This window comes from Poromitra crassiceps (genome assembly GCF_964638095.1).
Source record: "Poromitra crassiceps genome assembly, chromosome: 4".
Classification (NCBI taxonomy): Eukaryota; Metazoa; Chordata; class Actinopteri; order Beryciformes; family Melamphaidae; genus Poromitra; species Poromitra crassiceps.
The window spans coordinates 75,855,958-75,881,866 of record NC_139626.1 but is presented as its reverse complement, the minus strand read 5'-3'; the positions used below and the strand labels follow the sequence as shown (position 1 = coordinate 75,881,866).

At 43.2% G+C, this 25,909-nt stretch overlaps 1 protein-coding gene across 1 annotated transcript in view; it reads left to right on the top strand.

Annotated features, from left to right (window-relative positions):
• The window catches only part of LOC310775942 (NLR family CARD domain-containing protein 3-like), a 112,232-nt gene that overhangs the window by 50,944 nt on the left and 35,379 nt on the right, over window positions 1-25,909 (top strand). The window contains exons 5-7 of the mRNA XM_083636065.1: window positions 12,453-12,735; window positions 15,310-17,101; window positions 17,273-17,368. Coding sequence (XP_083492191.1) covers window positions 12,453-12,735; window positions 15,310-17,101; window positions 17,273-17,368 — 2,171 coding nt within the window. The remainder of the gene's footprint in view (window positions 1-12,452; window positions 12,736-15,309; window positions 17,102-17,272; window positions 17,369-25,909) is intronic.

Genomic DNA, 25,909 nt, shown 5'->3' with positions numbered 1-25,909 from the left:
GGGATCTTTGCGCTGATAATATGGCGTCTTGCTCTGGACGAATGTAGGACCGGCGCCCCAGTTGTTGAAGGGAGGCGGAGGACACCCCCTGCATGGCTGCTGATGTGGCTGCTCCGATCCTGAAGGAGTGACTGGAATGGTTCTCTGCAGGGATGTTGCATTTCTAGAGTGTGGTCTTGAAGTGAAGGATGAACCAGGATCTTGTCATGTGATGATGGGGAGAGATGAGGAAAAGGGGGCCAAGGGCTGATTGAGGTTTATGCAAATGCCGGAATGATGGGTTATGCAGATTGTCAGGACATTGGCTGACTTGTCAGGACGAGGGCTGACTGAGGTTTAAGCAGGATGCAGGGATAATGGGTTGAGCAAGTTGTCAGGATGTGGACTGACTTCTCAGGACGTGGGCTGACAGGTTTAAGCAGAATGCAGAGATAATGGGTTGAGCGAATTGTCAGGGCGGGGGCTGACTTGTCAGGACATGGGCTGACTGATGTTTAAGCAGAATGCAGGGATAATGGGTTGTGCAATTTGTCAGGACGTGGGCTGATTGAGGTTAAGCAATGGCAAGGACACTTATGGGGTTATATGCAAATTGCCCGGCATGGGCACCAAACGGGGATTGGGAGAGAAGACCACCACCAATGAAATGCATTAATACTTCCTACCAATCATGGAAGGAGGCATATTTGGGCTGATAATATAGCAGCTTGCTCTGGATGGATGTAGGACGCAAAGGCTGATGAAGACGGCAGCCCAGTTGTTGAAGGGAGGACCCCCCGTGCAGTATACTTTTTTATGTATATTGTTTCTGCTGGTTTCTGTGCTAGAAGAGGAAGTGTGACTTTCAGCCCTGTTTACCAGCTCACAGAAATACAGGAAGTGAAGACAGATAACCACTAGTGATGGTGAAATGAGCAACTTTCTGAACCATTGTGGGTTTCTCACACACTGGGTCTAAAATGTGTTGAGCACTCAGAGCTTCATATGAGATGAAAAATATCACCCTCTACTGGTGAACAGAGTGTAGCACAGTAAACAGATGACTAGTCACAGCCAGAGCCGTGTATATAATCAAATGGTACATTATCAGCTTCATTTTAGCATTCAAAAGTAGAGTGAGACCCCTTCCTGGTTGTTCATTGGCTAATCCTTGCTCTGCTCTCAACGAAGGCGGTCGCTTTTTCTCGTCTCTCCCTCTCTCCCTCTCTCCCACTGCCTGCTCACTCGTCCTGACCGGGCTACTCTTCGAAACTATCTGAAGTAATCATGGAACTGATAAGCTGGTCTCTCAACGCAATTGACAAAAGAAATTCCACGAGAAGCGCTGGTTCAGGGGAACCTATCTGCCCAGACGGTACTTTTTCTGCGGGCTATATTATGGACTCATGGGAGAAGTGGCGGGTTGTCTGCCTGGCGGCATTTGGACATTTGCTTCTTGGATTGAGCGTTGCCCTAGTCTATCGGAAAGTAAAAATGATGGGAGCCATTCAAGAAAGCCCAAAGCTACCCGTCATGTTAAACATGTTAAACGAGGTGGGCCGAGCCGTCATGTTAAACGAGGTGGGCCGAGCCGTGAGTACTCAGACTGTTATGACTTCTGATCAGAATCGCAAGATGGATGGTGCGATTTCTGATCTGAATCGCAAGATGGATCACATTTTGGAGAAATTCACTGCTCTGCATGGAAGTGCTTAGTTGGAGACCATGTCTGGAGCAGAAATCAATTGGAATGCTGTTTTCCCTCCCCTAACCAAACATCCTATCTTGATTCCGGCGCCCCCACTCGCTTGTTGGCCCGGCAAGGCCGCTCGCAAGAAACTCCCCCTGAAGATTCATTGCAATGTAGCGCTCTACACCTCCACCCCTCCCCCGCCCCTCATGGACACCTGTTGTTGACTTTGGTCTGGGCATTTCGAGGCTGTCTCCATAGCAACCTGCTGTGTTGTCGCGCTCTTCACCCGCCGCCGAGATTTGTGTCGTGAACCTGAAAGGAGCTTCAGGCTAGTGCTGCACGATTTGGGGGAAAGGTGCGATTAGCGATTAGGGTGGACAATATTGTGATTGCGATTGTGATTGCGATATAATAAACAAGAGGTATCTAGGGATGTGCCGGCATGAGTTTTTGACGGTATGATAACCTTGGACAAAAATACCACGGTTTCACGTATCACAGACTAAAATACATGAAATATTTTACAATTTAAAATATATTAAAACTAAAAAAATAAAACAACTTGAAATAAAATTATCTTTACAAAAAAATAAAAAAATTTGAGACATTTGCCTGTCCCAAACATGTAAAAAAGAAACACCAGAAAAATAGAAACTGCACTGTGTTACAGCACATAGAAGATGGCTCAGACTGGCAAAGTTAGTTACATGTCTGTCGAGTAATACAATGATACACCCCGTTTATTTATTTTGTAGCGACAGATGGCCTTAAACGCCACACTCACGTGACGCTTCTTGAGAGAGTGGTGCGGTAACGTGCATATTTCTGCATACTTTATCGAGGGACCATGAAGGCGTCATGTGACAGGCTAAACGCTAGTTGAAGCCTGGAGGTGCTGCTGCTGGCAGCTGCGACAGTGTTTTGCTATCAACCTTGTTAATCTCGCTATATTCTTCATCACAGCGGGTCATTACCCACTGTGCACTAGTTCTGCATAAGCACCTGCAGCTCTCTCCTTATTTTACTGACGTTCTCACTAATCACACGGCTGTTTACATGCGTTTCTGAACGGCAAGCTAGTTATTAGCATAGCTAGCTGTTAGCGATCATGGATGTTCTCTCTCTCCCCCCTCGGTAAAATGTAACTTTGCTGCGCATAACATTACTTATTTGCGGGAGTGCATGGGAGAAGCCTCCCGCTAGTGTTGATGCCCACAGTGTGATGGCAGAGAAACGTGTGTTTGCTGCGTCGCGAGTAACGTTAGAGGACACACACACACACACACACACACTCAAAAAGACGTGAAAAAATGATAATAATCGCACACTTTTGCGGTTATGTAATCGCACGTGCTGACATCGCGATTGCGATTGCGATTAGATTAATCGTGCAGCACTACTTCAGGCATACTTCACACATAAACACACAGACTCAAGGACTCATATATACACATACACAAACACGCACGCACGCACATCCTACCCCATCCCACCACCCTCTTCCCCCACCCAATCCCCCCGCCTTCACACACTCCCCCTAGCGTTTTGCATCCTCCCCCCCCCCCCTTTTTTCCCCTTCTCTGACACATCCAAAACTGGCGCTGTATGTTATGGCAGCCTCTTGCGTTTGTTGATGAGCTAGTTGCAAAGGGTGCAGCGCACGCTGCGACTGGCAGCAGGGATGGTCTTTTGGAATCTGTACATATTGCAACAAATGTATATGTATTGTATAATATTGAAGTGTGCCTTTATTACTCTCAAACTAGTAATAATGTTCCGAGTGTATCTTTTAATAACCACTACTGCCTGATGTAAACCAAAGTGCCCTTCTGGGACATGTATTAAAGTTGATTGATTGATTGATTGATTGATGAGTCATTCAAAAGTAGAGCGAGACCCCTTCCTGGCTGTTGTTCATTGGCTAATGAGTCACACATTTTGGTCCTCCGCTGATGCCACTCTCTCTCTAAATTGCCCTGGTGGAGGAGGCGGATCCTACAGCTAACCAGTCTGTAGCTTGAACAGAGACATGGTAGACCCAGGCAGGGGATAGTTGTAACATTTTGGACATTTCTGTCTGTATCTTGGAGCTCTTTAAAGCCAGTGCATTCAAAATTGTATACAAACTAATTACATGTGTCTGCTATCATAGTGTAGCTGTTACCTCTGCAACACACACAGAAAATGCATGGCTTAGTCTCAAACACAACGAGTGAAATGTTACAATCCACCCCATAGTCTGGGTTAGTTGTAACACACCTTGGGGTGAAATGTAACATTATGAAGTAAGGATTAAAACAAAAACTTAAGATATTGAAAGCTTTTTATTTAACAATTACATTACTTTTTAACATACAGTAACTGGTGTGTGTGTGTGTGTGTGTGTGTGTGTGTGTGTGTGTGTGTGTGTGTCTCAAGTATGTTAGTTACTGTTATATAATCAAATTTAACAAATGTGCACCAACTGAATATTAGTGTGCTTAATTGTCTTGCACTGTCAGTCAGCTCTACACTAGTCTCTCCCCAGACTCAAATATTACGATTGAATCGCTGCGCTCCGCATACTACTGAGTCTGTATCACTTCACAGCCACTGCTGGGGTTTGGGGGCGCGTCTAGGGGGGTGAAATTGAATGAGTGACAGGTCGTAGCAGCAATGAGCGATGAGAGAGTGGTTCGAAAAATGGGCTGTGCCTCCCATGAGTGGGTTGAGAGAGAGATCTGCAGCATGCAGTAACATAGTGTATCAGACCCAGAGAGAGCTCTGCAGCATGCAGTAACCTAGTGTATCAGACCCAGAGAGAGCTCTGCAGCATGCAGTAACATAGTGTATCAGACCCAGAGAGAGCTCTGCAGCATGCAGTAACATAGTGTATCAGACCCAGAGAGAGATCTGCAGCATACAGTAACATAGAGGCCATTTACACCTGGCATTAACATGCGTTTTCTGCCATCAGATTGCAATCAGATTGTATTTGATCACTTCAGCCTGATTCCATTTACACCTGGCACTAACATGCGTTTTAGGTGAACAGATTGCAATCCGATTGCTCTCCAGCTCGAACGTCATCCCACGCGCCCCCTTTCGTTTTGGCGGGCTTATTACAACAACACGGAGCAGAAAGAAGCAGACCTCACAAACTAATCTCCTATTCAACAACAACAACAGCGACAACAATTGAAAGAATATGTTAACCATCCGTGAAGCTGCCCTATTGCATGGGCTTTTGTTGGTTTTTCGTGGAAGAAGCCGTCTTCAACAGCTGAAATACCAAGAACGAAGGCAGAGGAGAAATATGTTTTATGCGGCTGCTTTTATTACAGCTGTTATCAGTGCCACCACTGTCAAGGACTATCTGGGTGCGGGAACCCAGTCAAGACTGGTGGGAGAGGATAGTGTTGGGGACCTTCGAGGATGAAGACTGGGTGTCAAATCTGCGTATGCGCCGTCAAACATTTGATTTTATTTGCGATAAACTGCGACCCAACCTATCCAGAAGAGACACGCAGTTGCGCTCGGCAGTACAGCTGGAGAAACACGTCGCGGTGACAATTTGGTTTAACGTTACAGCTAACGATAGCCTGGTTTAATGGGGAAACTAGCGTAAATATGTATTAACCTTAAGGTTACGGGTATAGCAAGTTGAGGGAGGATCACAACATACCATCTTTATCATTGACAATGTCAATTTAATTCCCGTTGTCCTGTCACTGACACTGTTGGTGGAGTCCATGCTAGCGTTATTATCTTCAGAGTCGATGACGTCCCCTTCACCTGGACAAAACGATGGCCGATCACCTAGCCTTGTACCAAGACGCTGATTACATTACACTACATCTGATGTAGTGTAATGTAATCAGCGTCTTGGTACAAGTCTAGCCGATCACCCAGCATTGCATCTATTTCTTTATCAAAAGGACACGTTGCCCTGCCCCTGCTACTTTTCTTGTTCTTGTTCTTGGCCTGTCTGTAAGCCAGTTTCAGGTGTTTAATTTTTCGCTGACATTGTAGCCAGGTCCTGTTGTGGCCATTCTCTGCCAGTTTCTTAGCCACTACTTAATAAATGGGTCGGTTGCGATATGCACTGCCAAGTTTAGCTTGTATACTTTCCTCAGACCAAATTGAAAGCAGACACTTGGGTCCCTATTCTCCCACAGGCCTTCGGCGCTAAAACGGGCCTTAAACGCAAAAAAACGTGCCTTGCGCCTGTTTCGGGAAAATAGCAATAGGCTTTAGGCTGCCAAATGCGCTTTAGGCCGAATGGGCGTGGCGGAGTCCCTGAATGCGCCAAAGTGGGCGTGTCGGCGCTAAATACCGGCGTACTCGTATCTTCCAGCCATCTTCCGACCTGGCCTACTTTTAGCGCTTTGCGCTTTTGAAAAGCAGGCCTAAAGCAGGATTCTGTGCACCGGGGACAGGAAAGTGAATGGAGAATACAATATATAGAAAAAAATACTTTAGAATACAATAGAATATAAGATTGCAACCCTTCTCAGGCTTTGGGTGAAGCTGTAATGCAGTTTCATAAATTTAGTTTAGGCTATCATAATAATCCCCATTTATGTGTAATATAGCTCTATGTTTTATTACCCCCCCCCCCCCCCCCCCCGAAATTAGCTAGGCTACTAATATTACTAATATTCCTAATTAATATGTATTATTATTTCATTCAGATAATTGACATTATAGGCATGTACCGTAAAATACCAATTAGAAGCCGACTTCCAAATTGCCGCGGGTCCCATATATAAGCGGGGTCTGGATACATATTTTGTACATAAAAGCAGGTCCCAATTTGACGCCCGGTTAGTTTTTTCAATGTTTTCTTTTTACCTTTGCGACATCCTGTTGAATGCATCTCCCAAACACAACGAAGAAGAAAAATCGGATGAAGAATACGAACAACGAGGAAACGGGAACAACGAGGAAAAAAAACACATGCACGAAACTTGCTGATCAAAATTCGTTTTCCCTCAACATCTGATGATTCTGAAAATTGTGTAGGCATTTCCTGAAGATTTTTATACACTAAAACCGACATCTCTGGTGTAATAATTATTTTGAGAAATGTGCCTATGGTATATTTCCCTGCCAGCGGGCATAGAAGTCCGCTTCTAATTGGTATTTCACCGCTCTTTCACATGTGCGCTACTGAAGAGGGTGCTCCGTGAGTGATGAACAGCGGAGGAGGCAGCGCATGCAACAAATAATCTGCTCACATGATGATCATGTTCTCTCACCTTCAGCGGAGAAAGTTTAGTGGTAAATACCGGTAGGTCACAGTTCAGCTCAAATTTTATTTGATTTCATGTACAGGCCAGAACTGGCATGCAATGTGCTCTGCTGCGCTGAGAGGGAGGCGCGGCTCTCCCCATAGACAAGCAATCGTGTGGGGTGCTGACTGTAGCCAACTCATTAAAATAAATGGTTTAAATAAACAATTTCATACTATTTACAATCTTTGCTGAGCAATATTTTTGTACAAAAATAATTAAAGCAGGTCCCAAACTGCCGCAGGTCCCATATTGACGCGGGGTCTGGCTACATATTTTGTCAATTAACGCCGGGCTAATAATTGGTATTTTACGGTATTTACATGCTTGCAGTATTTTAACTGCAGTTAGATTGCTTTGAGAAGCATAATAATATGGAATAATAGCCTATATATGGAGATAGACAGACCGGATGAAGGGAGGGGGGGGCGGCGGAGCCCTTGGCTTTGTCTGGTTTTACCGGATTTGTCCAGGAATTGGAGCTTAAAAGGCAAGCGTGTGTCTCTTCCCTGCAATTCTCCAATGAGCGGACAATGCATAATTTTACGCTTAAAAGGCGTGGTTATAATGGTTGAGGCTGAGTTTAGCGCCGATACCAAGATATCAAGTGCGCCTTTCCACGCCCACTGCTTTGCGCTGCGGCTGGCGCTCGGCCTAGAAACTGCGCCGCTGCAACGATAGAGCCCTTGGTCTCCTCGTGACTCCATCCACGAGTGTCTTCATCCATAGCGTTAGTTAGTCCTTGCTGTTAACGTTAGCGTGTAACGCTAGCTCTGGCTGTGTTATTTCTTTGTGCTAACTAGATAAACTTTCGCGGCGTGCGAGGACGTATTTCCGTAATTTGCAATGTAGTTTAGCAATCCAGTAGGTGGCGGTAAGGCAACATTTAAGGATGCCAACCGCCATAAAACTGCAAAGAAGATGAAGATTATGTATTTCCGTATGGTAGTTGCTGAATGCGTTTTGAGAGGACGCATTGCATTTACACTTGTGTTAAATGTTGTCATAATGCGTCCCTGACCACCTCCGGAGGTGGTTTGGCCGATCAGATTGCAATCCTTCTTCAATGCGTTTTGGGGGTGTTTACACCTGTACTTTCAAGTGATAAAATACAATCGGATTGCAATCTGATGGCAGAAAACGCATGTTAATGCCAGGTGTAAATGGCCTCATAGTGTATCAGACCCAGAGAGAGATCTGCAGCATGCAGTAACATAGTGTATCAGACCCAGAGAGAGATCTGCAGCATGCAGTAACGTAGTGTGACCCAGAGAGAGATCTGCAGCATGCAGTAACGTAGTGTATCAGACCCAGAGAGAGCTCTGCAGCATGCAGTAACATAGTGTATCAGACCCAGAGAGAGATCTGCAGCATGCAGTAACGTAGTGTATCAGACCCAGAGAGAGCTCTGCAGCATGCAGTAACATAGTGTATCAGACCCAGAGAGAGCTCTGCAGCATGCAGTAACATAGTGTATGAGACCCAGAGAGAGATCTGCAGCATACAGTAACATAGTGTATCAGACCCAGAGAGAGATCTGCAGCATACAGTAACATAGTGTATCAGACCCAGAGAGAGCTCTGCAGCATGCAGTAACATAGTGTATGAGACCCAGAGAGAGATCTGCAGCATACAGTAACATAGTGTATCAGACCCAGAGAGAGATCTGCAGCATGCAGTAACATAGTGTATCAGACCCAGAGAGAGATCTGCAGCATGCAGTAACATAGTGTATCAGACCCAGAGAGAGATCTGCAGCATCCAGTAACGTAGTGTGACCCAGAGAGAGATCTGCAGCATGCAGTAACGTAGTGTATCAGACCCAGAGAGAGCTCTGCAGCATGCAGTAACATAGTGTATCAGACCCAGAGAGAGCTCTGCAGCATGCAGTAATGTAGTGTATCAGACCCAGAGAGAGATCTGCAGCATGCAGTAACATAGTGTATCAGACCCAGAGAGAGATCTGCAGCATGCAGTAACGTAGTGTATCAGACCCAGAGAGAGCTCTGCAGCATGCAGTAACGTAGTGTATCAGACCCAGAGAGAGATCTGCAGCATGCAGTAACATAGTGTATCAGACCCAGAGAGGATCTGCAGCATGCAGTAACATAGTGTATCAGACCCAGAGAGAGCTCTGCAGCATGCAGTAACATAGTGTATCAGACCCAGAGAGAGATCTGCAGCATGCAGTAACGTAGTGTATCAGCGTAACAACTCTCATGGGTCTGGCGTCGAGACTAGCTCTACACTAACATTTAAACTGAACAAATGTGCACCAACTGAACTTTAGTGTGTCCGAAAAATATTACTTAAGGCAAAAGTAGAAACAAACATAACCTTAATCCAGCACTGCTACAGCATAACATAATAGCTAAACACATAAACAGGTAACATGATGAGGTTAACCAAACACAATACAACAAACTTAAGTCATTTACGCACACATGATAAGGAGCAAACAAAGATACCACTCTCAAAGGGTAACTAATACTGAGGGTTTAAATACAGACAAGGTGGCTGAATGTAATTAGTCCGGAGTGCTGGCAGGTGTGCATGGGTGAGTGAATCAGGGGAAAGGGCAAATGTGAGGTGAGGAGGATCATGGGAGTTGAAGTCCAGGGAGTCACTATTTTGTACAGTCAGTCTTTCTCTGCCAAGACTGAGTCATACTGAACTTCAAAGAAAACATAAATACAATTACACATTTGCTTGGGGTAGTTTGTACGATTTGTTCATGTGTTACAACTGACCCAGACACTTGTAGCCATAGAGACAGTCCGCATGTCTGGGAACGTCCATACAGGCCCTAGGAACGCCCACAATAGCTGGCTCAGCCTGACTGGGGGCGTGGTCAGGGTGGGGTAAAAACCCCCGTTCTATCCATTCAGCAAAGTTAGAATTTAGCTGATAGCCCAGCCCAGGCAGACACGATCGGGTATTTAACCACCGCAGTAAACGCACATCTGAGCAGACGTCATGTGTTCTGCTCTAGAACCCCCAAACATGTAGTTTAGAGCCGCAGCACCGTCTTTTGGTGAGTCAGCCCATGAGATATATCGGCGGTTTTACCCCACACGCGCGCCAGCCGTTTAACATTTTGTGGGCGTTCCCAGACATGCAGACTGTCTCTATGAAGTAGCTTACCTTACAGCTACCAGCTAAAACATTAGCACTAACAATTTGCATGTAAAATAGCTACATAGACACATAATTAAAATGAGTTAAGTTTGATGAGTTTAACTACAAAGCAGGCAATGCTATCAAAAAAATAAATTAAGTAAAAATATATACTTTCTTACCTCAAAATTAGTTTTTTCCTCCTAACATTGGCTATATCTGCCACAGGCTGCTACTTCCTCACATGTGGACTAAGGACTAAACTGAGCATGTGCAGAGTGAATCAGGTGATTCATAACTTGCTCCTGATTGGAGGAATGGAAAGTGTTACAACTGACCCATGTTACAACTATCCCCGGTCTTCCACAGTTACTTGTGTAAAAAAACGACTTTGGTAAAAGTAGAAGTACTGATTCAACTATTTACTCAATTAAAAGTAAAAAAGTACAGGCTATAAAATATACTCAATGAGTAAAAGTAAAAAGTATTTTTACCGGATGTTTCTGTGCAAAGCTAAATGTAACTGAACCTCACATCATATATTAATAATATAATTTGAAGACTATTGAACTTAAAATATCCCCTACAAACGTGTTTTTATACATCTTAAAACTCTGTGCTGTAGTTTTTCCACAAAAACAGTCAAATTATCCCATTCAAATCCTTAAAATGACATCTATTCCTCCCTCATTCATATTTGCAGGATATATGAATATGCAAATCATTAATCACAAAAGTTTAACTGTTGGATACAAGGTGTCTCCTACTTTATTGAAGCCTCTGGAGCACATACAAACACTGAGTTTTGAAAACACAAGACAAGATGTAACTATACCCTGCTTGTCCTGTGTTTCTTTCTCTAGTGTCTGATCAGACAACTATTACGCCGAGTAAACAAGAGAGTTGAAAGAAAAAGCTACACTGCCAGAGCGTCTGGCTCGTTCGAGTCTGCAGTGTTGACAACTTCAACCTCACTTTTAGCGGCATCGCTCATGTTGCTGGTTCCTCTGGCTGACATGAACATCACTATTCACAGACGCAATTTCTCAGCGCGACCGAGTGTCCATCTCTCGTCTCTCTTATGGCAGCGTTCTCACGTTTGGTGTGTGGTTCTGATACATCGATACATGATGTGGTCTGGTGGGTGGACTGTGCACTTTTTTTCCAGGTTATGTCAACGCCCCCTTAGGAGACTGTCTAGCCAATGAAGTTTCGTAACATTGACAGAGAGCCAATCACAAGCTGACATTTAGGGGACCGCACGAGTGCCATTCCATACTATTGGCGGAGCCTGGAATGAGCTATCTCTATTCATTCTGCCCCGTTTCTTCTCTGTCTTTCTAATCGTTGTTGTCGTGCATTCAAACTTAAGTAACGAGCTTGTTTTGCAAATGTAAGGAGTAGAAAGTACAGATACTTGTGTTAAAATGTAGGGAGTAAAAGTAAAAACTTGTCAGAAAAATAAATACTTAGCAGTACAGATACCCGAAAAATCAGTAATGTACAGTAATGCAGTATTGTACTTTGTTACTTCCCATCTCTGGACCCAGGTTCCTTCCACATGTGTCATGCACTCATGAAAGGTCAGCGGTAACAAGGTCAAAGTTGAAATAATTTGAACGTGGAGCGCAGCGCTCGGTGGCAAATTTGAACGCTGTGTATTTATTTTATGACGCCAAGTGTAGCACTGCTGTACCATTGTTTTCCCATGGAGAGCAGTGCCGCCCAACAATATGCAGCAGCGCTCTGCCCATAGGAAAACAACAGCACACCCGGGCGTGTTGAGCAGTTTTACAGGGGAGCATGTAGGGTTTTGTCCTTCCTGTGACATTTTTGGCATTTGGACTTTCAAACATTAATCGTCCCTAATTAAAAATCCGGCTCTGCACGGTCGCACGTAAAATGGCATATGTGGCCCAACAGAATTTGCTCGCTCACACACAGGGATTCTTATTATATTATTACTATCATGATTATTACTTAGACTACCTGACTCGACTCAATTTAGCACCTCTTTGGAGGAACGATCTAAGCACTGCAGTATAAACCGCAAATAATTTTACACCACTAATTGACAGTATTATGAGCCACACAATAGAGAAGAAGAAAAAAGAAGAGAAAACTGCAAACAATAAAAATAAAACATTTGCCATTTACCCCCCTTTTGTTGTTGTTGTTTCATAGTCATGATTCATATCTTAGCTGGTTGGCTTGCTTCCAGGATTAAAACTTTATAAGAATGTTCTGAAACGAATGAATGGGAAATTCACTTCCTGGAACTGGAGCCATTCAAAAGTGAGAACTGCCAGTCAGATGAGGGCGCTATTATCTGCAAGCTCACAGTTACAGCATCAAAGGATGGTCAACTAATCCTAATGTCTTCTCATCAGGGAGCAACGATGGCGACACCTGTAGAGCTGCTCTTGGGAACTTTGGATGATTTGGGAGATGACGAGTTCAAGAGGTTCAAGTGGTTCCTGCAGCAGACTGGCATCCTAGACATCCCAGCCATCCCAAAGAGCCGCCTGGAGAAGGCAGACAGGCTGGACACAGTAGATCACATGTTCCAGACCTACAGCGAATACACTCTGGAGGTGACCAAAGAGGTTCTGAGGAAGATCCTCAAGAATGATCTACTGCAACGATTATTAAAAACCAGTTCAGGACCCGAAGGTAAGTAATGGGACAATTATAAAATGGGACTTTATGCAAGCATGCATCACACAAAATGATTTGTAAGATATGACATATATGACAAAATTATTTAAAAACACTTTTTGCCTATATAGAGTGTGAGTCCACAGTTAATCACGATTAATCGCACAATTAATTTGATCTGTTGTAAATCTACCTTAAACCGAGATACCTTAAACCTGACATTTTCTTGTGCCAGTTAACAACACTTGAGAGCTTTGTGCAAACATACACTATTGCATGGGGAGTAGCTATTATCATTAGCTATTATCATTAGTATGGGTAAGTATTTGGCCATTGGTATTGTTATTATTGCTACTAGTTAGTGGGAATACGCAGTAACTAGTCTTAGTCTACTCTCTCTCAGTCTCTCTCAAATATATATTATATACATATATATATATATATATATATATTAGGGGTGTGCCACCTTAGGCACCTCACGATTCGATTCGATTACGATTAAGGGTGCTACGATTCGATTATTAAACGATTACGATTAATCACGATTACGATTTCGATGCATCTTTTCCCCATACAGGATTTCTTTGTCAGTATCTTTTTCCCCATACAGGATTTCTTTGTCAGTATCCATTAATTAAAGGAAACAAACAAATTTACCTCCATTATCTTTTATTTAGATCAATCAGACCAAACACAATACATCCAAAACATTTTACATTTCCCACAACAAAAAGCTGCTCTTTACAGGCTCCTTCACTGCCTACTTCCTTTAGCCCGTTACGTGTCTTATCGCGATGCATCGAAGAAACGATTTTTCGGCACACCCCTACCCTGCATGCTTTCTTCAGTGATTCCAGTTTCCAGTACTTCGGTTTTGGTCTCGTTTTACAGTTAAGGAACTGCTTTCCGGGCGAAATACCGTATTTTTTGCAAATAAAGCAAAAAAAAAATTGCAAAAAAAAAAAAAAAAAAACAATTTTTTGCAAATCGATAATCGAACATTGTGAATCGATTATATCGATTATATCGTATAATCGATTAAATCGATTATACGATTAATCGGCACACCCCTAATATATATATATATTATATATATAATCATGAGAGACCAGTGGGTAAAGTTTAACAAGCGAGCTTTATTCACGAATGGCATGGCGGTTAGTTCTATGGCATGAAATGGCATGGCAACTAATTCTATGGCATGGCAGCATGACAACTGATTCTTTGGCGTAATGACTCCGTGGTAAGATGACTCTCTTCTTGTGGTGAGAGAGGAGGGCATCTACTCAGACTAGGATAGAGAATCCCCCCCCCCCCCCCGTAGGGGATTCTTCAGGAGTCAAGACGTTGGTGGTGGACTGGGGAGGTGGGTGGGGCGAAACACAGCTTCAGAGGAGGGGATACGACCTGCCCAGGTACAGCGACCATGGAGGTGAAGGATCAGGGAAAGAGGATGATGACGTGCTGACCATGGCTATATGTACTGCCACCTCATAGCCTCGGCAGTGACGTCATATTGGCATGTTGACAGGGGCTGATTGGCTATTGAGGATGGGGTGATGAGTCACACGTCATAACGGACGTCACACTAGGATTACACTTGACTTAGGCTGGGAGCTGATGCCTATTGTGATGTGAGGTAACATGACTGGTCTTCATCTTGAAACTAGGTCGAGACCAACATATATATATATTACAATCATCTGTCTCTCTCTCTCTGCCCTCATATATATAGACCGTGGCAGAGAGAGAGAGACAGGCAGAGAGAGAGAGACAGGGGGATAGAGAGAGAGGGGGGAGAGAGCTGAGACAGTTGCTCTTGTCTGCACACACTGTGGCTCGAGAGATGTGGAGGATAGCACAGTTAACTTCACAGAGTGCAGCCTGAGAGATGCGTATTCCCAGTAACTAGTAGCAATAATAACAATACCAATGGCCAAATACTTACCCATACTAATGATAATAGCTAATAATAATACTACCCATGCAACAGTGCATATTTGAACAAAGCTCTCAAGTGTTGTTAACTGGCACAAGAAAATACCAGATTTAAGGTACCTCCATTTAAAGATTTAGAACCGATTTAAAAAAAGAGTGTGATTAATTTGCGATTAATCGTGATTAACTATGGAGAATCATGCAATTAATAGCGATTAAATATTGTAATCGATTGACAGCCCTAAATGAAATGTATATAGAGTGTGAGTCTACTTTCATTAGTCTATGTTCAGACAATAGATTTGTGAAGAAAGGCAGGCTGCCATTTTAGTATAGAAAGTATCTGCTTGTTCAACACAAAAGTTGCCAACACAAACAATAAAGCACAGATTGTAGGAATTATCAGCACAGTGGAAAAGTGTCTTTAGAGAATTTGATTGGTTGCATGTAACTCCCTGTTACATGACCCTAACCCTAACTCCCTGTTGAGTAATAATAACTGTCTGTACAACAGCTTATACCTTCAACTCCATTAAACGCCAGGATGAGCTGACTAAATAAATTCATGTTTAGAATATGGACATTTAACAGGAAATCTTAGCATTACTCATAATTACTATACCATTCTCTCATTGTTGTCTGTTCATTCAGAGATGCTTGCCGAGTGCCAGAGTGAACACAAATCCAACTTGAAGAAGAACTTTAGACGTTTGTTTGAGGGAATCACAAACTCAGAAAAGTTGGTACTTCTGAATGAGATCTTCACAGAGCTCTTCCTCACAGAGGAAGAGACTGGAGAGGCCGACAACGAACATGAAGTCAGACAGATTGAAACGGCATCCAGGAAACCACTGAGCCCAGAAAACACAATCAAAAATGAAGACATCTTTAAACCCTTACCTGGAAGAGATGAACCAACCAGAACAGTGCTGACAAAGGGAGTGGCTGGCATTGGGAAAACAGTCTTAACACAGAAGCTCACTCTGGACTGGGCTGAAGACAAAGCCAACCAGGATATGCAATTCATATTTCCAATCACTTTCCGAGAGTTGAATCTGCTGAAAGAGAAACAGTTCAGCTTGGTGAAACTTCTTCACCACTTCTTTCCTGAGACCAAAAAAGCAGGAATCTACAGGTTTGACAAATTCCCAGTGATGTTCATCTTTGATGGTCTGGATGAGTGTCGATTTCCTCTAGACTTCAAGAACAATGAGTTCCTGGATGATGTTACAGAGTCGACCTCAGTGGATGTGTTGCTGACAAACCTCATCAAGGGGAATCTGCTTCGCCTTGCTCACATCTGGATAACCACACGACCTGCAGCAGCCAGTCAGATCCCTCCTGAGTATGTTGACCTGGTAACAGAGGTGAGAGGCTTCAATGACCAACAGAAAGAAGACTACTTCAGGAAGAGATTCAGAGATGATGAGCAGGCCAGCATAATTGTCTCCCACATCAAGAATTCACGAACCCTCCACAACATGTGCCACATCCCAGTGTTCTGCTGGATCACTGCTAAAGTTCTGAAGCATCTGTTGAACACTCGTGACACAGAAAACCTGCCCAAGACCCTGACTGCGATGTACATCCACTTCCTGGTGGTTCAGTCCAAATTGCAGAACGTCAAGTATCATGGGAAAACTGAAACAGATCCGCACTGGACACAGAGCAGCGACATGATTCTCTCTCTGGGAAAACTGGCTTTTGAGAAGCTGGAGGAAGGCCACCTGATCTTCTATGAAGAAGACCTGAAACAGTGTGGTATTGATATCAAAGCAGCCTCAGTTTACTCAGGAGTGTTCACACAAATCTTTAAAAAAGAGGAGTGTGGGATGTACCAGGACCAGGTCTTCTGCTTTGTCCATCTGAGCATTCAAGAGTTTCTGGCTGCTGTTCATGTCATGGTCTCATTCATCAACACTGGTGTCAATCCACTGTCAGAAGCCTCCAGGTTGTCTAGGCTATTCAGAGACAGATCAGCAGTAAAATATCTCTACCAGAGTGCTGTGGACAAGGCCTTAATGAGTCCAAATGGACATCTGGACTTGTTCCTCCGCTTCCTCCTGGGCCTTTCACTGAAGACCAATCAGACTCTCCTACGAGGCCTGCTGCCACAGACAAGAAGTAGCTCACAGACCAATCAGGAAACAGTCCAGTACATCAAGAAGAAGATCAAGAAGAATCCCTCTGCAGAGACAAACATCAATCTGTTCCACTGTCTGAATGAGTTGAATGACCATTCTCTAGTGGAGGAGATCCAACAGTACCTGAGATCAGGAAGTCTCTCTACAGTCAAAATCTCCCCTGCTCAGTGGTCGGCTCTGGTCTTCATCTTACTGTCATCAGAAGAAGAGCTGGACGAGTTTGACCTGAAGAAATACTCTGCTTCAGACAAGGCTCTTCTGAGGCTGCTGCCAGTGGTCAAAGCCTCCAATAAAGCTCTGTAGGTTAATAACTGGGTAGATCAAATATATTAAATAAAATATATATACATTTTCAAATGTGTTGTATATCTCTCTCACCAATTCTTCTTCAGGCTGAGTGGTTGTCAGCTGTCAGAGAGAAGCTGTGAAGCTCTGGCCTCAGTGCTCAGCTCCCAGTCCTCCAGTCTGAGAGAGCTGGACCTGAGTGACAACATCCTGAAACATGCAGGTGTCAAGCTGATCTCTGCTGGACTGAAGAGTCCACACTGCAGACTGGAGACTCTCAGGTGAGTATTCCTCTTCGTGTTCAACAGACGACCATTTAAATCCTGCTTTACATACACGTTACTATCAGCAATTATCACACGGCTTTGTTGAATGCTTGATTCTGATTGGTCGATCACAGCATTCTACAGTCTGTTATTTCTGTATATCAGACCATTGCTTATAACAGACAATTCTGATTACACACTCTGGAGGCCGTGGGTCATATCAATCTGCAGAACGAAGTCCAGTAAATGCTGTTTCTTTAATAATCAAATTAACAATGGGAGTTGCATCTCATAGTTACATTTTGATTTATTTAGTTAGTAACCGTGTAATAAGCTGGATGATGTACAGCTCACATAAACACATATATCATGTAGAGGATTATCTCTGTTCATGTAATTTTAAAACCAATTGTGAATCCAATATTTACCAAGACTTCCTAGTCTATGTGAATTACTTTCCATGAGGACATTTCATTGTTTCCTCTCCTTGGATTCAGATTCAGATTCAGATGACTTTATTTATCTCAGAAGGACAATTCATTTTCACAGCCTACCCAACACCTTAAAAGCTCACAGGCGAGGAACAAATACTCCTGACAGACATGACAAGACATAACGTAACAGCATGACATAACAAACTAGTACGAATGCAACGCGGACTTATGCCTCCGCCATTAGTTCATTCTTGAGTCCAAATCGCCATTTGAGGCAAATTGGAAGAAATTCCGTCAAGGCGCTCCTGAGATGTTGCGTTACAGAGCTTGGAAATTGGGTGTGTGAGGTCACAGTGACCTTGAACTTTGACTACCAAAATGTAATCAGTTCATCCTTGAGTCCAAGTGGATGTTTTGAGGCAAATTCGAAGAAACTCCATCAAGGCATTCCTGAGATATTGCGTTAACAAGCTTGAAAATGGCATTCGAGAGGTCACAGTGACCTTGACCTTTGATCACCAAAATGTAATCCGTTCATCCTTGCGCCCAAGTCGACGTTTGAGCCAAATTGGCAGAAATTCCATCAAGCCGTTCTTGAGATATCGCTTTAACGAACTTGGGAATGGCAATAATATGTATTTATAAATCGTGAATCTATCATTTACAAAGTATGAGAATACAATCATTAAACACATTAGAGATTAGGTTATTAATCAGGAATAAAATGTTTATAACTGTGTTACTAATGCTTAGTGATGTATGAATAATGCTTTATAAATGATGAATCCATGATGAATGATGTATTTACTAATGGTTTATTAATGCTTTATAGTGTATAGTTATTATAAAGTGTTACCACGTTGGGTGCTGCTCAGTGATTTTCTTTTTTTGTTTCTGACATTGTCTGACATGAATAGATTAAAAAAAAAAAAAAATTGTCCCTGGGCTGCAAACTCATTTAAACTGTGGAGATCAAAGTGATTTCTGTGGAGAGTAATGTTAGCGTTACTGGCAGGCTCTGTTCCCCCGAGACGCTGTTTCTAACTCGGCGTGAGAGCGCGCTCGAGGTCGCTGCTGGAGGAGCCGGCTGGAGGTATGTGCGCATGGCCGTGTGCTCCAGACCGTGGGAGGCTTTGCGGAGCTGCGCACTGCGGAAAAAGTGCATCAAACTCAGATTGATAATCCTCTAAGATCATTTGAGCTTATTCAGGTAATATATTAAAGGCCCATTCCGTTGGTTCTGGCGAGAAATAAATGTGCACAAAGTGTTTATTATTGGCACTGAGTGAATGCGCCTTGACGTCACTTAAAAATGGCGACCAGGGGCGTTTCTCTCCGACCAGCCGTTCAGAAGATACATGGAAAACCGCAGTTTCGAAGTGGATAGCATCTCCCGCCACAGCTAGAGGATGTGACGTCTGCGCGCGTTCATGAGCTTGCCTCTTGTCCTAGACTGCTAACAGGAAATGGCTGAAGTAGCTTTTAACGTTACGCTCGTCGCTAGCTGCTAGCTAAAGGAAACAACAACACAGACTCCAGAAAAAGTCCAGACTAAATAAATAAATATTTATCTAATGAAGCCCGTCTGGCCAGACAGCAGCAATGTGACCGACATCGGGGGGAAACTAGAGTCAGGACTGTGTTTTCGGTTCATGAAGGGAACTTGCTGCTTGTAGCTACTGTAATGTGGTGTAGACCAGATAACGTTAGCTGCTTGCTAATGGATTTTCAAGATTCAAGATTTTTACTGTCACTCCGTAGTACAAGTATCTGACCACCTGGTCAGAAACTCTGCTAACATTACTATCTTGTGTGAAGTAATGCAGCCCTAACGTTACTACCGTTATGCTTATGGTCATGGAACATTATTGTTTGACTGCATTTAGCTGCGGTGGTGAGTCGTTAGCTTGATGCTATACGCGGCTAACTAATAGATTTAGCTATATTTATAGAAATTACCACCAGCCCCACTAATAACGTTACTGTCTTGTGTTGATAATGAATCTAACAGTCGGAAATATGCCTAACGTTAGCCTACTGTCTGTTATGTTTACGGTACATTGTTTGACGGTACCGTACATACAGGGGGAGCAGGCTATTTCCTTGCTTGTGCTAACATGAGTATCCACTTCCCGCAGCCAGCAGGCTCTGACTGCAGTGGGACTGCACATACTAGGCCTAATGTTAGCTTGATGCTAATCGCGGCTAACTAATATTAATTTACATTTGAAGAAATTACCACCAGCCCCACTAATAATGTTACCGTCTTGTGTGGATAATGAATTTAACAGTCCTAAATATGCCTAACGTTACTGTTATGCTTATGAAACATTGTTTGATTGTTCAGTTTGGTCAACTCCCGGCATTACCGTACATACAGGGGGAGCAGGCTATTTCCTGGCTTTTGCTAACATGAGTATCGACTTGCCCGCAGCCAACGCAAGCCAAAACACGACCAAACATGCCACAATAATGTCCCCTAATTCATCCAGAATCCTTCCTGGGCATCTCGAGGCTGATCTGACCGATAAATTGTCCAGGTTGCCGTTTTCAAGTGACTTTTATGAGTTAACGTTACAAGGCAACAAACAGCTCTGCTGTTGCAAGGCAACTGCTTGTGCGCGTGCGAGTATGGTGCCCGCGCGTCAGCTCGTTCACACGCTGCCTGCAGTTACACTAACGGCCACCGGCGTCAGTAATAGTGAGTTTTGACGGATTAGGCCTTTAATATTGTAACGACAGATATTACAAATGTAACGTCTATAATGAAGACGTGCCAACTTTGATGACATGGTGTCCAGTATTTTAAGAGCAGAGGGTTTTTTCATTTCCTGAAAAGTTGCTGTTTTGGAGATGAGTGGTTTTCATCGGACAGCGACGATATGTAATGTTACACAAACACGATATGTAATGTTACACAAACACGCAAAGTTCAAATGAAGCAAATATTGAATTAGTAGATGGTAGTGATGCGCGGGTCAGGGTTTTTTAAGGCCCGCCCCAACCCAACCCGTCATTGGAGCCAGCCCGCCCTGCCCAGCCCGTTAAAATATCTGAAAATTCCGAACCCAGCCCAACCCAGCAGCCCGCAACGGCCAATTTAATGTAATATGTCTCCGGACTCAGGAGGAGCACAGCAGAGCTTCCAAGGTGTGCAAAGTAGCTAATAACTCTGTCTCTCTCCCCCCTCTCTCTCTCACACACACACAGACACTCACATGCTGCCGTGCGCGACAACAGTTGTAGCCTAGGCCTGCTCTGGATGAGTTGCGCTGCTGCTTTCATGTCGGTCTTTCTTCAATTAATCCATGGTCTTCAGATAGCGCGACTGACACTTCCCCAAAGTGCGGATGGCGTGACCGCAGTGTTTCAAATGGAGGTAGCAGGTAGAGGTAGGCACTAGGCAGGCTACAGAAACAGTTCTTATTCTTCCCCATTTATTTTAATTACCTCATGCGCTCTCAATTGGCCATGTTGCAGTAGTAGGCTACTAAACGTAGTAGTGCAGCAGGTGCGCACACGGCTTGCAGATACGGCTAGACTCGCTGTCTGATTTCTTTTAATTACCTCATGCGCTCTCAATTGTCCACAGCCTACTCATGTTGCAGTAAAGTTGACAAATAGATCACAGTCGAGTCCACAACAGAAAATCTGCAGTGGCATTATATGGACACTTCAAATAATAATTACAGCGAATAATCCTTCCAAAATGTTTGTTTTGAGAGCACATAGGCTACCTCATTGAAGCGTTTCTTTACTCCATGTAGGCTATAGAGAGTGCAGCAGGAGTCTGTCTGATTGTGTGTGAGAGAGAGTTCACGTCTTTAAGGTTAATTACTCTGCGTGTTTCACTGCTCTAAATTATTTAATAATGTTGCTTTGTCACGTTCTGAGCCTGCCCCACCCGCACCCAAGATATTTTCATAATTTGCCAACCCAGCCCGCCTGCGGGGCGGCCCAGCCCGCGGGACCCGGCGGGTTCTGGGTGACCCGCGCATCACTAGTAGATGGGGTTCCTCCATATTTTGTGTAAAGCCAGAAAGTATGGAATACACAGGGAGAAGAGACCCACATGTATGATAAGAACATTTCAGCAAGTATGAAGTTGATTTTAAAAAATCCTGCTTTAATTTGTGCTGTCCAGCCCTCCCACAGCTCATCAAATATGGCATTCACAAAAAAAACGTATTTGCAAGACATTGTTGAGTGACACTCTCTCCCTCTTTCCCTCTCTCTCTCCCACACGCACACGCACACGCGCACACGCACACACACACGCACACGCACGCACACACACACACACACACACACACACACACACACACACACACACACAGTACTCTCTCTCTCTCTCTCTCTCTCTCTCTCTGACACACACACACACACACATACACACACATGAGATAACACTGCCAGTCATGTTTCGGGTCTAAACACTAATGTATGAGAGTAGTTCTGAACGTAAACTTACTTTGATGTCACATCAGTGATATATATTGAATATATTGAGATCCTGCGTCCACTCCGTTCTTGTGAGCATGACTGCTCAGTACAGTGTGGCAGACTGTAGTGAAAAGCTTCTCCATCCGCTAAGTGGTTTCTACTTTAGCCGTGCGTGACGACCGCATGTTTTTGATCATTGTCAGTCCCTCCAAAACATACAACTGTCGCTGTTTTCCACCTATGAGTTTTATTGCTTCCACACATGTATCTCAGTCAAAATAAAAGCTCTCTGCAGAGCCATGTCATTGTGACCTCATGACATTTTTAAGGACATTTCATATTATTTTGAAGGCCAAGATTTATCATCAGTGGACCGTCGCTACTAAATGTATTTTATTAAACCGGACGGACAAACCCTGTCTCACACACACACACACACACACACACACACACACACACACACACACACACACACACACACACACACACACACACACACACACACACACACACACACACACACACACACACACACCTCGCTGTCACTCACCACGATCGCAGATTTAACTCCAAAACAGTAGCATTGTGGATATGAGTGGATCTACATTTACTAGTTTAATATTATCAATTGCCTGGCCTCCCAGGATACCTCGTAATGTTGCATTTACCCCCATGCATATCGTTTGACCATTTTTTCAACTTATAAATGTATAAAACCAGAGGAAACTCGCGTTTTCTAGTGCTTCTCTATGGAGCTCTAAGCTGAGAATGTCCGAGTGTATTGTGAGCTGCACGCACTGTGATTGGCTCGTCTGCGTTCGGGGCGTGGCTTAGCGATAGGTCAATTGATCCCAAGTGAACCGCCCCATCTGCAAAGCCTTAGGGGAGTAACCCCACCCATCTAGTGTTTAGGGATAAATAATTATTACACCTTTGACTAGGGGTATCACGATACATTCAGTTCACGATACGATACGATACACGATATTGGGTTCACGATAACGATACGATACAATATTTTAACAATATTTTTTTGCAATCGATTTGTAAGTTGAGGGGGCATCCTCCACGCTAATTTGAGTGATTTCACCATTTTCATCCTCCGTGTCTGTAACGTCCCTCGTCTGTTCAAATAAAGCAATGAAAAGGAGAGCGAGCATGCAATCAGATGCAGATCAGTGCCACCATGTTCAGCTTCTTTTTCTCACGATATGAGATTTAATCTCAACGATACATATTGTCACGTTTTGATATCGCGATATATTGTGGGACGATATATTGTGACATCCCTACCTTTGACACTTAAAAACCTATAAAAATACACAAAAATGTCAATTTCACCCACTTCCCGAGGTCGTAGAGACTCATGGACGGTTTCGTTGTAAAGCCCATGCTCACTTCTTGGATAAGCGATGACAATTTCAGAAAGATCAGAGCGTCGGTTCCAAAGTTATTCAAGAAAATCTGGCAGGCTTAATTTGCATTTTCTCCCCATCATGCAATTCTGACCCTCTTAGAGACACAAAACCCTGAGTGAAACACATCTCTCAGAATCACCCCCCTGGCCGTTTGGGCATTCAGACATCTGCCTCCATTGGTCAAGGCCAGCCCAGACCTCCTATCTCATTTATTACATGCTTTATAAGGCATAGATAATCCTCACTTTAGATGAGCTCACATGAAATACTTAACTAATGACTAGTAACTACCTTGATTAATCATGAGTTTGAGTATCAATAAGTGTTTATAAACCATCTATTAACACTCACTAACCATGTCCAAATCATGCATAAATGTACACATGGATGTACATACGTTGTTTAATCATTTACTTACACGTTCTAAATGATCTTATGAACCATTAACAACTCCTAAGTAAATGGTTTGTAATTGATATAATACGTATTTATAAATGGTGCATCTATCATTTACAAAGTATGAGAATACAATCATTAAACACATTAGAGATTAGGTTATTAATCAGGAATAAAATGTTTATAACTGTGTTACTAATGCTTAGTGATGTATGAATAATGCTTTATAAATGATGAATTCATGATGAATTATGTATTTACTAATGGTTTATTAATACTTTATAGTGTATAGTTATTATAAAGTATTACCACGTTGGGTGCTGCTCAGTGATTTTCACTGCACAGAGAGGTTATCGTTTCACAGCACACTGTGGGATATGTCACTAATCACAGTAACGTGAACGTTCACAATCATGACCACTAATCATTACATAATGTTAGGCAAACAACAGATGACTAAATAAATGGTTAATGATAATTGAATGACAACAATAGCCAATAGCTGCATTGAGTCATTCGGTAAGAAATCCATGGTGCATCATGAGAATACGGCACTTTAATTGAATTAAACTACGGTAAATTGTAAATTGTATTAATAATGTACCATACTTGGGGATGGCGCTTAGGGGGACCTGATGGAGTGCAGTGCCGAAATCTTGTGCAATTTGGCATAGCGCCACCTATTGGCAACACAAAATGTGGTTTATCTCAAGAGCCGTTATTCAGATCGACTTCAAACTTGGGGAGTGGGATGCTGGGAACTTGGCAGTCTATTGCCTAATTTGTAGGGCTGTCCCAAATACCATAGTCAAGGTCTTTGCACACACAGTCCGATTGTTTTCATATGCGTGTTTTTTAATCCGTCATCTGAAAACAAAGCTCGCAAAAATCTGTTGACTGATGCGAAAAACGCAGAAAATCGAACCTCGTCCGAAAACTTAAATTACGGACGTAATTGTCGGACTTGGTGTTTCCATGATGATTGACATAAATGAGGTCGTATTCTTTTTTTTCCCGTGCGTCAATTTTGGACGAAAATACAGACTTGGTGTGCAAAAGCTATTAGAGCGTTGAGATAAAATCAATCATAATCAAAGCTTCTACGCCAATATTTTTTTCGTTTTTCTTTCTTTTTTTGGGGGGGGGGGGGGGGGGGTGGGGAGTCACACAAAAATAAAAAGTCCAGTTTGCCACGAAATGTTGTGAATTTAACGTCATAATAACAACACGTTCCACGTGTTGATAATCCTAATATGACATGCGCTCTGGCCGTATGTACATCCATGTGATGGACGGAGCCAACTTCAGTTTCACTACCAGTCAGTAATAACAAATCCATGTGATAGACAGATCGAACGTCACGTTCACGTTAGTATCTGTGACTGCTGCTAATTCATAACATTATAAACAAATTAAAGGACTTGAATTCACTTGAACACTTGTAACGTTACTCACACTGGGTTAGAAAAGAAGTGTACGAAGATTCATGTTTACAACAGCTCTGCAGACCACAGCTCAACGTCAGGTGTGGCTACTGGCTGTTGGGTGCATTTGTTTGTTCTCACGGCGCGTGCCGGTGTGAGTTCCCCGTGTTAAAAACAGTGTTGGCCTGAATGACCCGCCCAGCCAGGAAACTAGAGACTGTTTCACAAAGCTACACTCCACGTTAGATATTATGGAGAGAGAAAGAGAGAGGAGAGGAGGGGAAAAAAACAATAACAACAAAGCGTCTATTGCTGATTTGAGCGTTGATTACCATGGCAATGATTCTAGCTTTGAAGCGTTGATTTTTTTGGGTCAGCCCTACTAATTTTGTGCTATTCGGCATAGCACCACCTATACTGGCAAAAACAAAAAGCGCTTTA